General features: G+C 43.2%; 1 protein-coding gene across 1 annotated transcript; it reads left to right on the top strand.

Moving 5' to 3' along the window:
- Positions 1–13,482: 13,482 nt before the first annotated feature.
- Positions 13,483–13,866, top strand: LOC310856759 (histone H2A-like; the record flags this gene model as incomplete). Its single annotated transcript, XM_083762234.1, has 1 exon — positions 13,483–13,866. The coding sequence occupies one exon, from the start codon at positions 13,483–13,485 to the stop codon at positions 13,864–13,866; it is 384 nt and encodes a 127-aa protein (XP_083618360.1).
- Between the last annotated feature and the right edge of the window lie 410 nt (positions 13,867–14,276).

Here is a 14,276-nt window from a genome sequence, read left to right as displayed (position 1 = left end):
CTTTACTTTGACAGATTTCCCAAAAGTCTCATCCAGAAAATCATTTATTTCATGCAAGGAGTAAGCCTCGTTTTGCCTCACCCCCTTGGTTTCATTTTCAGCTTCACTTTCTAGCTCACTTTCAAGTTCAACATACTCCTCTTCTTCCATCTCACTGTTCTGCTGACTGTTAAACAGGGGGGTGTTACCTCCACCTGTCACTGTGTCACTGTTCTGCTGACTGTTAGACAGGGAGGTGTTACCTCCACCTGTCACTGTGTCACTTGGGCTACTACTAGGCATTGACGGCCCCTCCCCCGCGGAGCTTGTAGAGGCACCTACGTCAACGCCAACATCAGCCACGTCTGCTTCAGTTTGCGAGTATATCAACTGTGAAGTCTGACTCACAACTTCAGCCTCATCTGTTGATCCTTTTGTCTCATCAATCTGTTCTATCGCTGGCTGCTCGTCTGTCGTGCTAACAACACCATTCTGTTCTATCACTTGCTGCTCATCTGCTGCGCTATCATCATCGTCATTATCAAGGGGCGGGGCCCTCAGCCTAACCCTAGCCCTCGGTGCCCTGGCTACAGACTGCCCTTCTGCTGCAGCCTCGGCACTTTGTTTTTGCGGACACGCAAGACGCTTATGTCCAAACATCCCGCACTCAAAACATCTCATGTTGCCACCATTAGCATAGACCATATAGTGACTATTGTCATATTTCACTTTGAATGACACCTCCAACTCCTGCGTAGGAGAATCGAGGAACATGTATGCCTGTCTGCGAAGCGAGTGAACATGCTTTAGCTTCGCGTCTTTACACCCGAGACTTACAGCCTTGAGTGGGCTGGAAAACTTGCCAAAGCGTTTGAGTTCTTGCTCTAACAGCTCGTTTGGGATAAACGGCGGTACACCTGAAACTATAACTCTCGTAGAGGGTGCATACAGCGGGGAAACCTGTACAAACAGGTCACGTATGAACACACCGCTCGCAACAAGTTGATGCACATATCTTTCCTCTTTAACAAACACGATAACACCTTTATTCATGCGCGATGCATATTCAAGGTTAACGTGCTCAATCAGTTCTCCGACAGCCAACAAAACCTCTTCCACCGTAACAAAAGGCTGCGGTACCAGCCGAACTCCATGCTTAATGGACAGAGACGGCGTCCCATGGGACGCCATCTCCCCCCCCAAGCCTCTTCCCAAGTCACGCCAAACAGCCGAATAACTTCACAATCCAGCGAAAATAAAGAAAAAGGATAACCTTACCTGCTCATGCGAAAAACAACAGAAAAAGCCACACAGAAACAGTAGAATCCAAGAGTTTCAGGCCTCTCACTCACGCATTCACTCACAACCTACCACCCGTGCTCCCAGCACACACTCTCACACGCGCGCGCACGAGAGAGAGAGAGAGAGAGAGAGAGAGAGAGAGAGAGAGAGAGAGAGAGAGAATCAAATATGATTATTCTGGGGGTACCCAGTTTAAACATGATCATTTTGGGGGTCCCCAGTTCAAACATGATTATTTTGGGGGTCCCCAGTTCAAATATGATAATTTTGGGGGTCCCCAGTTCAAACATGATTATTTTGGGGGTCCCCAGTTCAAATACGAAGCTCACTGCACGGCACTAAGTGACACGTGGTGAGCTTGTAGATCTGCTATTTCTGAATGGCTAAAGAATAAAATATTCAAGATTCAAGTTTAAAATGTAAAACGACACAGAGACGCTTTTCTGGACTTAAAGGGTTGAGAACTAGACAGACAGACAGACAGACACGCATGCACAGACAGACAGACACGCATAGACAGACACGCATAGACAGACACGGACGGACGGACGGACGGACGGACGGACGGACGGACGGACGGACGGACGGACGGACGGACGGACGGACGGACGGACGGACGGACGGACGGACGGACGGACGGACGGACAGACAGACAGACAGACAGACAGACAGACAGACAGACAGACAGACAGACAGACAGACAGACAGACAGACAGACAGACAGACAGACAGACAGACAGACAGTATAGATGAGTATCATTGTTCAAGTCATGTTGTTACCTGAACAGATCAGCTCCAGACTGGAGGAGGATGTATAAGACTCCATTACTCCACATTCCCTCAGTAGAGATTCAGATCCAACACAGTTAGATCTAATCCACCATAGATCTGTAGGTAGATCTGTAGAACCACGTCTCTGTTCTGTAGAAACAGCAGAGCCGCAGCCCAGCTGTCTACACGCTACAGATGATGACTGATGGTTCCAGCCATAAGGACTCACTGGTCTCCATTCGTCCCGGAGTTTCATCTCCAGTCTACCAGCACAGTTAATGGCTCCTCCCACCATCCTGACATCACCGGACTCTGCAAATACAATAAACAGTTAACATAAAGTAATATTTACTCTGATTATAAATACAATAAACAGCTCACATGAAGTAATATTTACTCTTATTATAAATACTTCTAGGTTACAATCTGTAATGTGTGTTTTTTTGTTGATGTTTGTTCACCTGTTGTTGTTGTTGTTGTGAGAGCTGCAGAGAAACAGGATCCCATTAAAGAGTTAGGCTTCACTCACACAATCACAACAGATTGTTGTATAGCTGCATGAGACTTGTTTACTGATGCAAGCTCGCAATTAATTTCCAATGAGAGTCACATGGTTTGATCCAACATTTTTGTTGTAAGTCATGACTGAACCATACCTTAAAATACAACAAGGACAACAATTTACCTACCCTGCAGTGCAAGAACATTGTTGTCCCTTTATATTTTTGTCCTCAACATCAATGGACAGGGAAGCACCCTATGATCCGACGGACCATTGCTCCGAAGGAGCATTGGTCCGAGGTGCGCTGGGGGTCGGGAGAGGGTTGGGGTTAGGTTTAGGTGTCTGCCCCGGGGGAGGTTAGGGTTAGGGTGAGGGTTTGAGGTAGGTTGTCGATCGGACCAATGGACCGTCGGCATATTGACGCGGACCCCAATGGACAAGACATGGGGCGGCTGACTTTTACATTGCGATCGGTGAGCTTTCGCCTCGATTTGAATGTCATGTTCATTGGCATGACTCCGGCGACACACTATTTCATGAATGTACTTTTCAAAGGCATATTGTCGTCCCTTTTGCCTTGTTCTCTCCGATATCTCCTTACCACTACTACTCCATATTGTAGTCCCTTTTGCCTTGTTCTCTCCGATATCTCCTTACCACTACTACTCCATATTGTAGTCCCTTTTGCCTTGTTCTCTCCGATATCTCCTTACCACTACTACTCCATATTGTAGTCCCTTTTGCCTTGTTCTCTCCGATATCTCCTTACGACTACTACTCCATATTGTAGTCCCTTTTGCCTTGTTCTCTCCGATATCTCCTTACCTCTACTACTCCTTCAGGATGTCTTTCACTGACATGGAGGAATACAACTCCATGTGAGCACCGGTGAACGCAGGTAAGACAGCTTGACCAGGATCCTACCTTAGTAAACGTAGCTAACGTGGTAATGGCCAACAATGGGCTTGGGTGGGACTTAGCGAAGAGCTAATTGGATCCATTGGAATGTGGTCAGAGACCTCCAGCTCTCCACAGTTGCTTCAGCAGAGAACCACACTTTGATCAATCAATTTGACCCAATATATATTTTACTCCAATTTCTGAAAATAAATCTCGCACATCCATAAATGTACACGACAATAAGTACTCTGTTATTAGTAAAAGTATTAATAAATGTACTCACCAGGAAGAGATGTGGCGAGAAACCACAGGAGGGCCAACGTCATCCTGTCGACACACACACACACACACACACACACACACACACACACACACACACACACACACACACACACACACATACACACACGTTTAATAATACATTTATATTCACATCAGAAATACAACACAAGAACATGAAACTACAACATGACGTCACTGAGCCGCTGTGGTAAGAGACTCACCGCTCACCCAAACACATCTCTCTGTTTTTACTAAAACTACAACATGACATCACTGAGCCGCGGTGGTAAGAGACTCACCAGTCACCACTCACCCAAACGCATCTCTCTGTTTTTACTAAAACTACAACACTCAACCCTCATTTATCAATCCAGTGTAAAATCTGCCACAGATTCGAGTGCAGGTTTCGTAGTACACCCACGTCGCCACGGCATTTATAAAGTGATCACAAACAGCTGATCCTTCCTTAATTTCGTTCTGACGTTAATAAATGTGACGGCTGAAATCTATCTGGTACGCCCTATGAAATCAAGCCTCGCCCTCGTTTTTGCGACATGAATCATGCAATACGAGCTGTGGAAACCATGGTTACAGGGAAAATTTGTTTTACCCGTGCCTTGCTGCCCGCCTCACCCCCCTCTCTCATACACACACACACAGACGCACACGCAACTTGCAAGCCCAACTAACTGATGTCTTGTTAAATAAATAAAGAACGAACACCTGCATGAATTAAATAAAGTTGTAGGCGGCAGGCCTACCCTGTCTGTTTCCCTCTCACCTCGCTTGCCTTGCTGTCATGTCCACGCACGCACGCACCTACAGTACATGACACATCGACATCGCATCGCCATGAATGGAATTAGTTTGTAGGCTGGCCTATATTAATTTTTACCCATTTGTGCGCAGTGCACGGCGAAGGCGTGAGACTGCACACTGCTGTGATATTAAAGTCCTGTGGGTGACTCAGTGATGCCTGCATGAGAGATACTGTAGGCTATCATGTCGTCAAGGCAGTCATAATCAACGTTTATGTAGTGATTTGATCATTGCTGAACGAATCATAAACATATGGCATAAGGCTTATCGCTTGCATGTGTGCTGGTATGTGTTGGCGACGCACGCCGCGGTCCCGTCCTCCCGACTCCCGAAAATGATCTCGCTTTTATCTGAACTGTCAAAGCACTTATTTAAATGGTGAATGATTAAGCCCCTTACGCCTATAGCCTGCTAATTGCAAATAGGCAAGCTGTATGCTTGTCATTGTCACTTGGAAATAAAGGCGTGCAGTCCATTTATGCCTTTTTTATATCAAAATCACATATGCCGCATCACCGCATGCACTCCCAAATCATCTCACAAGTGCGCTCGCATAACAAGTACAGTAAAGCACTGTTTGATTAAGCACAAACAAATACATTGTAAACATGTTATATTGTTTTTAATTGTGCGATTTTAATTACTTGTAAAGTTGGAAATCTCTCTCTTTTTTTACATACACATACCGTTTTATATTAACATTTTAGGAGTGAAAACATGTTTGTTTAGATGCCTGTGACAGCGTGTCAGCAGTTCAGACAATGCATGCTCCGCTTTTGTACGACAGAAAAACAGCCGAGGACAAAGCGTACGACAGCTCCCGACCAGACGTGAATTTTTGTCCTACTCAAGTTCAATTTCAAGCTTTGCCGGAAATGGTAAATGTCGAAAATGTCGGTAATTTCGGCGTGCACCCATATTTTGGCGTACGCACGGTTGATAAATGAGGGCCTGAGTCACTGAGCCACGGTGGTAAGAGACTCACGGCTCACCCAAACACATCTCTCTGTTTTTACTAAAACTACAACACGACGTCACTGAGCCGCGGTGGTAAGAGACTCACCGCTCACCCAAACACATCTCTCTGTTTTTACTAAAACTACAACACGGCGTCACTGAGCCACGGTGGTAAAAGACTCACCGCTCACTGTAGTGTTGTAGATTCACATTTACGTATTGAAACACACCGGACACAGGGCTGCCTTGTAGTCTTTACTTGTTCGGTATACTGAATCAAATCACAGTCACATTGCATGTAATCCTAATCACCACCACTTAATCACATACGACCCACCTGTCTCTAAAATCCTGGTACTCTATGCAATACAAGTGGCTGGACACTACACTCACCCAAACACATCTCTGTTTTTACTAAAACTACAACACAACGTCACTGAGCCACGGTGGTAAGAGACTCACCGCTCACCCAAACACGTCTCTCTGTTTTTACTAAAACTACAACATGACGTCACTGAGCCACGGTGGTAAGAGACTCACCGCTCACCCAAACACATCTCTCTGTTTTTACTAAAACTACACCATGACGTCACTGAGCCGCGGTGGTAAGAGACTCACCGCTCACCCAAACACGTCTCTCTGTTTTTACTAAAACTACACCATGACGTCACTGAGCCGCGGTGGTAAGAGACTCACCGCTCACCCAAACACGTCTCTCTGTTTTTACTAAAACTACAACATGACGTCCCTGAGCCGCGGTGGTAAGAGAGCTTTTTTCAGAATAGCCAAAGTATTAAGTAGTAATTGATGTTTTTTGGGTCGCCTCCTTTGTCCAGCTGTCCAGCTTTTAGTGTGCGCGTAAACAGAACAATTAAACATTAAAATGCCATTGATAATGAATGGACAGTTTTTTTTTTTAAATAATGTTTTATTGGGTTTTTTTCCATTTTTCTTAATGGACAGTTTTACGTCATAGTGTAAACACAAACATTAAATGCTGGCCTGAATGAGATGTGGTGGCACTCTCCCCCTAGTCAATTGTTTATTATAATATTAGTTTTTATTAGGTTTTTATAGACATGACAAACAAGACATACATAACAATGACACATACACCAGACTGGGCAATGCATATAAAACGAGTGGCGGGCCTATCGTGTTAAGATAGCATATTTTAGGACGAACACAACCATCATGAGACATCAAAAGAGTAGAGCAGTAGCCATACATAACATAAAAATATAATACAACATAAATATATATATATATATATATATAATACTATATAAATATGAACAGGAGCACAGCAGTCAATTGTTTACCTTGTGTTTACCCTTTTAAAATATTAAAAGTTCTGTTTAACTTGATTGAATTTAACTGATATTTTAGCTTTTGTGGCAATACAATGTAAGTGATTATCTTGAGAAGCACGTCTCAAGAGGGTATTTTGCCATGAATGTGAAGGTTATTAATTTAAATGGCAAGAACTCTGTACTTTTAAGTGAAGACTCAAGACTCAATCGGCTGGAGATGCCCCCCCCCCCATTAGCGATGCTAATTTGTGTGTGTGTGTGTGTGTGTGTGTGTGTGTGTGTGTGTGTGTGTGTGTGTGCGTGTGTGTGTGTGTTTGTGTGTTGCTCTCAGATCTCAGACATGCTTTTATTTGTCATTGTCAGTAGTTAGTAGTAAGAGAAGTAGCCTACAACACTATTGCCCTGGGTAAATACAGAATTGACTCAATAAAGGAGAGGATGTTACACTATTCATTGTACATTATATTATACTCAAATTGACATTGAGCTTTTTTGTTAAATAAACATTTGACCTCTTATTTAAGTTATTATATATGAATATATGAATGAATTATTAAATTAATTGGGGAGCTCTTGTGAAATGGAGCTAAAGCTGTATTGAATGAATGTAAGTGTAAAACTGTAAGGAGACTGCAGGAAATTGAAACTGATGATAATTGAACACAAACCTTTGCACAATTACGGGGGGATGTGTTATGGTTTTGACCATATAGACATAATTGTGCAAGCTTGGTGTTCAAGAGATGTATTGATAATCATAAACAAATTCATATACTTCTATCTGTATGAGAGAGAGGCTGTATAGTCCAAGCCAAGAACAGTGTTGGGGAAGTCACTTTTAAAAAGTAAGGAATTATAGTTATCGTTACTTATCTAAAAAAAGTAATTTGTTACTTTACTTTACATGAAATTATGAAAGTAACTACTTTACTTTACTTTACTTTACTTTAAAAAAAAAATAATATAAAAAACGATTTAAAAGAAGGTTTTTTGTTCTGTCGCACAGTAAGAGAAAACACAACTGAAACATGAAATGTAGTGGAACAATAAAAAATGAAAAAGCTTTTCTGCACATTGGCCCTGCTTTCACTGGTATGTTGCTGACCAGTGCTCTGAAAGAAACAGACTCCACGGTTGAGAGGGGAAGCATTTCCTCAACAACATACCTTGCAATCATTTTGTCAAGATGACTCTTGGTGACATGCTGCTGTTGTGGCAATTTAAAATCAATCTTTGTCTGACTCTGTTTTGGAACTTTTGGCGGTGTTGGTCCATCAGGTCTTCTATGGCCACAAGTCTCGTAGCCTCATGGACTGTATTGAGGTGTTTTAGGAGGTTTGCGTTGCTTTTTTTGGCTGAGGACAATGTTTTATGTCCGCCACACAATTTACATTTCACCTCAATGTTTTCACCTCAATGACCTCTTCTGCGACGTGCTTATATCATGTTAGGGTGTAAGCCATGTGGGCTGAGAGGCTAGTATGACTGCACAAACGAAACTGTCAAGAGAGCGCTCTCTAGTCTCTGCACTGCAGTCAGCAGCACAGAGACGCCTGTACAGTATGATAGACTCACGGAGCTGCGAGACTTTTCACTGATCACATAAGTTGACATAACGCCATAACGCGGGTAACGCTCGCACAATAACTATAAGGCCGTTATGGAATGGGGAATGTAAAGCGTTAGGTTACAAGTTACTGCAAATAGTAGTTACGTTATGTAACGTAACGCGATGTAAGTCACAACACTGGCCAAGAATGTCACCAGCGGCCCAGGCCGTAGCGTAACGGTCTGGGCACCGGACTGGTGATCCAGTCGCGGTGTGCCGCGGGTTCGACTCCCGGACCCGACACGGCCTTTACCGCATGTCATCCCCCCATCTCTCTCCCGTTTCCTGTCAGCCTACTTTCTATCCCTTAAAAAATCAATAAAGGCGTAAGCCGCAAAAAAAAATATCTTAAAAGAATGTCACCAGCAACCCTAACCCATGCAGCATTGTGTAATCTGGTGCAACTAAGCAGCGTGATATTGTGTAATAGCCCTTTAGTTAGACTACAGAGAGTCTGGTAAACACATATTTTGGCTATAGACAGGGAACGTTGGCAAGGCAACTAAGCAGCGTGATATTGTGTAATAGCCCTTTAGTTAGGCTACAGAGAGTCTGGTAAACAGATCTTTTGGCTATAGACAGGGAACGTTGGCAAAGCAACTTTCCAGAAAGATCAATCATTTATGTAACTCAAGAATATAAAGTTTGGACCACTCTCCATCTTCCACCAGGCCCAGGCCCATTGTTGTCAAGTTTCTGCGCTGTAAGGACAAACTGGAGGTGCTCAGCAAAGCCAAGAACCGGCAAGGTTCTCTCTCTCTCTCTCTCTCTCTCTCTCTCTCCCCCCAAACCCACCCCTTTCTTTTCTTCCCTTTTTACCTCCTCTATGATGACTTCCTCTTTTTGGCTATATAGAAGTGTATATTTATACGTCTCTAAATGTTATGATGAATTGAACACGGTGGACCCTGTTGTAAACAAGTGTAATGCGTTATGGTGTCGTCCACAGTTAACAGTGTTTGTATTGGGTTGTGTTTGAGATGTACCTATTCTGCAAACTGTTAACAAACACTTCGATCTATCTATCAAACAATAAACAATGATAATTTTACAATGTAGGCTGCAGAATCCATTTGTAGATCGGCTATTTTCAGCAAGTGTAAAAACTGTCATTACAACGGCATCAAGGCCGGCCAAAGTACATTTTAGTCGAGTAAATCAATGAACTGGTCAGGCTAATACTTGGCCTCACTCCCCAAACCCACCTCACCCCTGCCCAAGATTGGGAGTGAGTCTGCAGTTCTGATTGCAATAGGAAATGCATCTCACACACACACACACACACACACACACACACACACACACACACACACACACACACACACAGAGAGAGAGAGAGAGAGTAATGATACAGGATGTGTACAATGTTTAAGTGAAAATGATCTCACCTCTCTGTCAGGAGCATATTCCTGTGCTGTGTGTGTGTCTAGTGTTTGCTGAAGTGCCACACATTCATCCAGGCTCTGAAGTATGACCTCTGACAATGCTAAGCCCCGCCCATCTGCACTCTGTCCGAGTCACAGACCTGTAAGCCCTGCCCATCTGCAGTCTGTCAGAGCAGGCCCAATCCCAATCGCCTCCCTCAAGTCCTGAGCCGCGGACCCTCATTGACTTTAGTGACGTCAGCTGTAAGTGCTTGAGGGTGAAATGGGACAGCACTTTGAAGATGAGTCCGCCATTCATGACACTTTGAAGATGAGTCAACCATTCATGACACTTTATAAAAACTGTCCTTATTCACAGCCAGTCAGTGCCTACCTACATGCTTGGCCTATTTATACATGTTTATTTTTGTATTTAAGCAGATTATTATTCGTTTTATAAATGCACTTTGCTGTGTGATAGCTGTTGTACATATTCACATTATAATAATATTCATTATACATTTAATTTCAATATTCTTTTACTTTGCTCATTAGTCGTTTCTCATTATCATGATGATAAATGACTAATGAGCAAATCACGTTTCCCTTATTATTATTATTATTATAATTGTTATTAAATATATAGCCTATCCTTCCATTCCGTCTCCCTTTGAGAACAGTGAGAAAGCACTATTGTGTTTGTTGACGTTCTAATCGCGATACATAACTAATTTGCACTGCACTCTGTCCCCGTTTCCAGACCTAAGCAGTTTTGCGCTGTGGACAGAAGAAGCTGCAGCTTTTTTCCGAGTTTTTAGACAGCTGGTGGATGGAAAAGAAGCTCCACCTCCGCGGACGACTGCCGCGGAGAAGAGCGTTTCCGGGAATCTGGCCGTCACGCAAGTCGTCCGTGGAAGTGGAGCATTTTCTCAGCTGTCTAAAAACCCGGAAAAATAAGCTGCGGACAGCCGAGGACGTGCGCAGCTCTTTTGATAGTGTGGCAGTACCCTGTCAGAGTCACAGACCTGCTAAGCCCCGCCCATCTGCACTCTGTCCAATAGTCAGACCTGTAAGCCCCGCCCATCTGCACTCTGTCCAATAGTCACAGACGTGTAAGCCCCGCCCATCTGCACTCTGTCGAATAGTCACAGACCTGTAAGCTCCGCCTATCTGCACTCTGTCCAATAGTCACAGACCTGTAAGCCCCGCCCATCTGCACTCTGTCAGAGTCACATACCTGTAATCCCCGCCCATCTGCACTCTGTCCAATAGTCACAGACCTGTAAGGTGTTATGGTGAATTTGGTGACCTGCCGAAATATGTGACCACGTTGTGGACTTCACACAACTTACATGGAGGTCTTAAATTCATGGTCTAAATACCACTCGGTTAAACTCGGCTAATAAACAAACTGCAATAATTTACATTCGTCATGTGATTGTCTACATGATGGGCACACATTTCACCAGTTCACCAATGTCACCGTAACCCCACCGTGCTGGAGTGAGTGAGTGAGTGGCCCGAGATTTTGGTTATTGGAATTTGGCCTAAGGGTCCATTTGGTTCCATCTGTCACACTGTCAGAGAGACAAGACAGTGCACTTTTAATTTTAATATTTTATTGTATGTGTGCAAAGCCAGTCTAACAACATTGCTCTCTGGCTGCATACTAAGTAGATACTGTATGTTAAAACTATAATATTCATATTAGCCTGCACCTGTTGATATATTATAATTTTCATAGTAGCCTACACCTGTTGATATATTAATATTCATATTAGCCTGCACCGGCTGTTGATATATTATAATATTCATAGTAGCCTACACCTGTTGATATATTTAATATTCATATTAGCCTACACCTGTGTCTAGCTGTGTTCCGTACTTAGACTGTAAACAATATAGGTTCCGTAGCTGCCAAGTGAATGCTCAAATAATTCATTCAGTCTCCCTACATAACCTGCGAGAGATTACAGCTTAGATATAAATGGTTGTATCATAGTTATAGTTTATATACACAAAGCTCATAGTAAATTCAGGGGTTTGTTTAGTGTATTCAGTATGCAGGATATCATTTCTCTTCAAACAGATTTTAGTAAGGGCATTTATTTGACCAATCTGGGAACTAAATTGTTACCAAGAAATGTGTTCACCAATGTGTTTCTAAAGGTGTCTAATAACATGTACTAAAAGTTTGAAATTCAACTCCCGGGGGAAATGTAGTAATTAGCATAATATGTGACCATACCATTAACATCCTATATAAGGCAAATAAGTCCACATTTCATCATTCTTTAAGTAGCATGTGACATATGAAACTATAGGGGGTTTTCATGATTCTGTATACATTCCAAGCATTAATTTTGCACAAAAACACTCCTTGGGCTAAATTAGGCCATATCCACCAAACGTGCTGACCTCATCACGTTTGTGATGATGGCTATGTCCATTTTCCTCCCAAATAATGTTTTCCGTGCAAAACTAATGCTTGGAATGGATTCAGAATCATGAAAACCCCCTAGTTTGACATGTCACAATTGTCACATGCTACTACAACATGATGGAATTTGGGAAATGTTGTGCCTTATAGGCCTATTGGTTTTCTATGGTGTGGTATACAAAAGAAATCCATAACTTTTTTTTTCGAGATGTTTTCAGCAGAGCAGGCCTCTCATTCTGTTGACCTTAAAGGACCACTTCACCACTTTTCAAAGTATCTTCATATAATAGGTCCTCACTAATAATCATGATAAAATGGCACGATTTTTTTCTACTCAGTCTGTTTCTCATAGAAGGGCTGTGGGCAGTTTATAACCCGTCTTCCAGTGACATCAGCATTAGGCAGATTGTTTTTTAAACAAGATTCTTTACAAAAGTGTTTAGATTTTCATTATCGTGAGAACGATGGCTTCCATTTTCGCATTGCAACTTTTCAGGACTAGAAAGCCTGCAGTTTTTATTAGCTTGTATTCCCCCATCGATGATGTCACTGGAGGACGGTTTCTGAACTGCCCACAGCCCTCCAATGAGACACAGATCATCATCATCATCATGATTATTAGTGAGGACCTATTATATGAAGATAGGTTGAAAAGTGGTGAAGTGGTCCTTTAATGACCAAATTAATAGAAAAAAACACAAATAAAAAGTATGGCATGACATCACAGGTCCTGTCCTATGATGATCTAAAATCGGTCTTGCACTTATTATTGCATACAATGTATGCAATATTATGTATTATTATGTACATACAATGGCACATTATGCTTACTTACAAGAATAAGATAGTCAGATTAGGCAGTCAGTCAGCTGAAGCATCTTAATCTTATTTAGGTGTGGTCTGCTCGGTTCTTGACATTTATCTCTGTAAAGCAGTTGTACTGACTTGTAACTTAACTTTTAGCTCTGAGAGGCACAGTTTTCTGTGTTGTTGAAGATGTGCGGTCAGGAACCTCCCTCTTTGGGAGGAGTCAGAGTTTAGAATGGGAGGAACCGATCACACCACTAACAGTGATTGGTGGGAAACTCATACACACTCAGCCCGCGCTCTCATCCGTCTCTATGATTGGTGGGGCGCACAACCCCACACTATACTTTACTAAGCTGAACATATAAAAGATCTCGCACGGCTGTGTTCCATCACATTTCTTCGAGCTGTTATTACTCTACAACTAAACCTACAAAATGAGTGGACGAGGCAAAACTGGAGGAAAGGTCAGGCAGAAGGCCAAGACCCGCTCATCCCGTGCCGGGCTCCACTTCCCCGTGGGTCGCGTCCACAGGCTGCTGCGTAAAGGCAACTATGCCCAGAGAGTCGGTGCCGGCGCCCCGGTCTATCTGGCGGCTGTCCTCGAGTATCCGACCGCTGAGATCCTGGAGTTGGCTGGAAACGCTGCCCGCGACAACAAGAAGAGTCGAATCATCCCCCGTCACCTCCAGCTGGCCGTCCGCAACGACGAGGAGCTCAACAAACTGCTGGGTGGAGTGACCATCGCTCAGGGCGGTGTGCTGCCCAACATCCAGGCTGTTCTGCTGCCCAAGAAGACCGAGAAAGCCGCCAAGAAATAAATCTACTTAACTCGACTGAACAAACCCCCACAAAGGCTCTTTTAAGAGCCACCCACTGTTTCTGCATAAGAGTCATTTCCAATATTCTAATTTCGCACTTTTGTAGCTTAACTTTCTGTTAATCCAGTCTGTCCACATCATCATCTGCAATCATAAAGCTTCGTTCACATTGGCAGAAGCAAAAATAAAAAGCAAAGCTGAATTCATTTCAACGCAGCTTTTTTTTTGAGAAAGTGGGCGTGTACAAGGTACCTGTCACTCAAGCTTTTACCCCGTCTTCAGTGCTCATCTCCCCCCCACTCCGCTCTCCTCTTCCCCAGGCCACGAGCGAAACCCTCCGGGCATTTTTTTTAAATAGCGGCTCTGTATGTAATGTTAATGTTGATTTAGCAAGAGCATACCGTAGAAAT

Source organism: Protomyctophum parallelum, assembly GCF_964188405.1.
Source record: "Protomyctophum parallelum genome assembly, chromosome: 3".
Lineage (NCBI taxonomy): Eukaryota > Metazoa > Chordata > Actinopteri > Myctophiformes > Myctophidae > Protomyctophum > Protomyctophum parallelum.
This window is presented reverse-complemented; position numbering and strand designations above follow the sequence as displayed.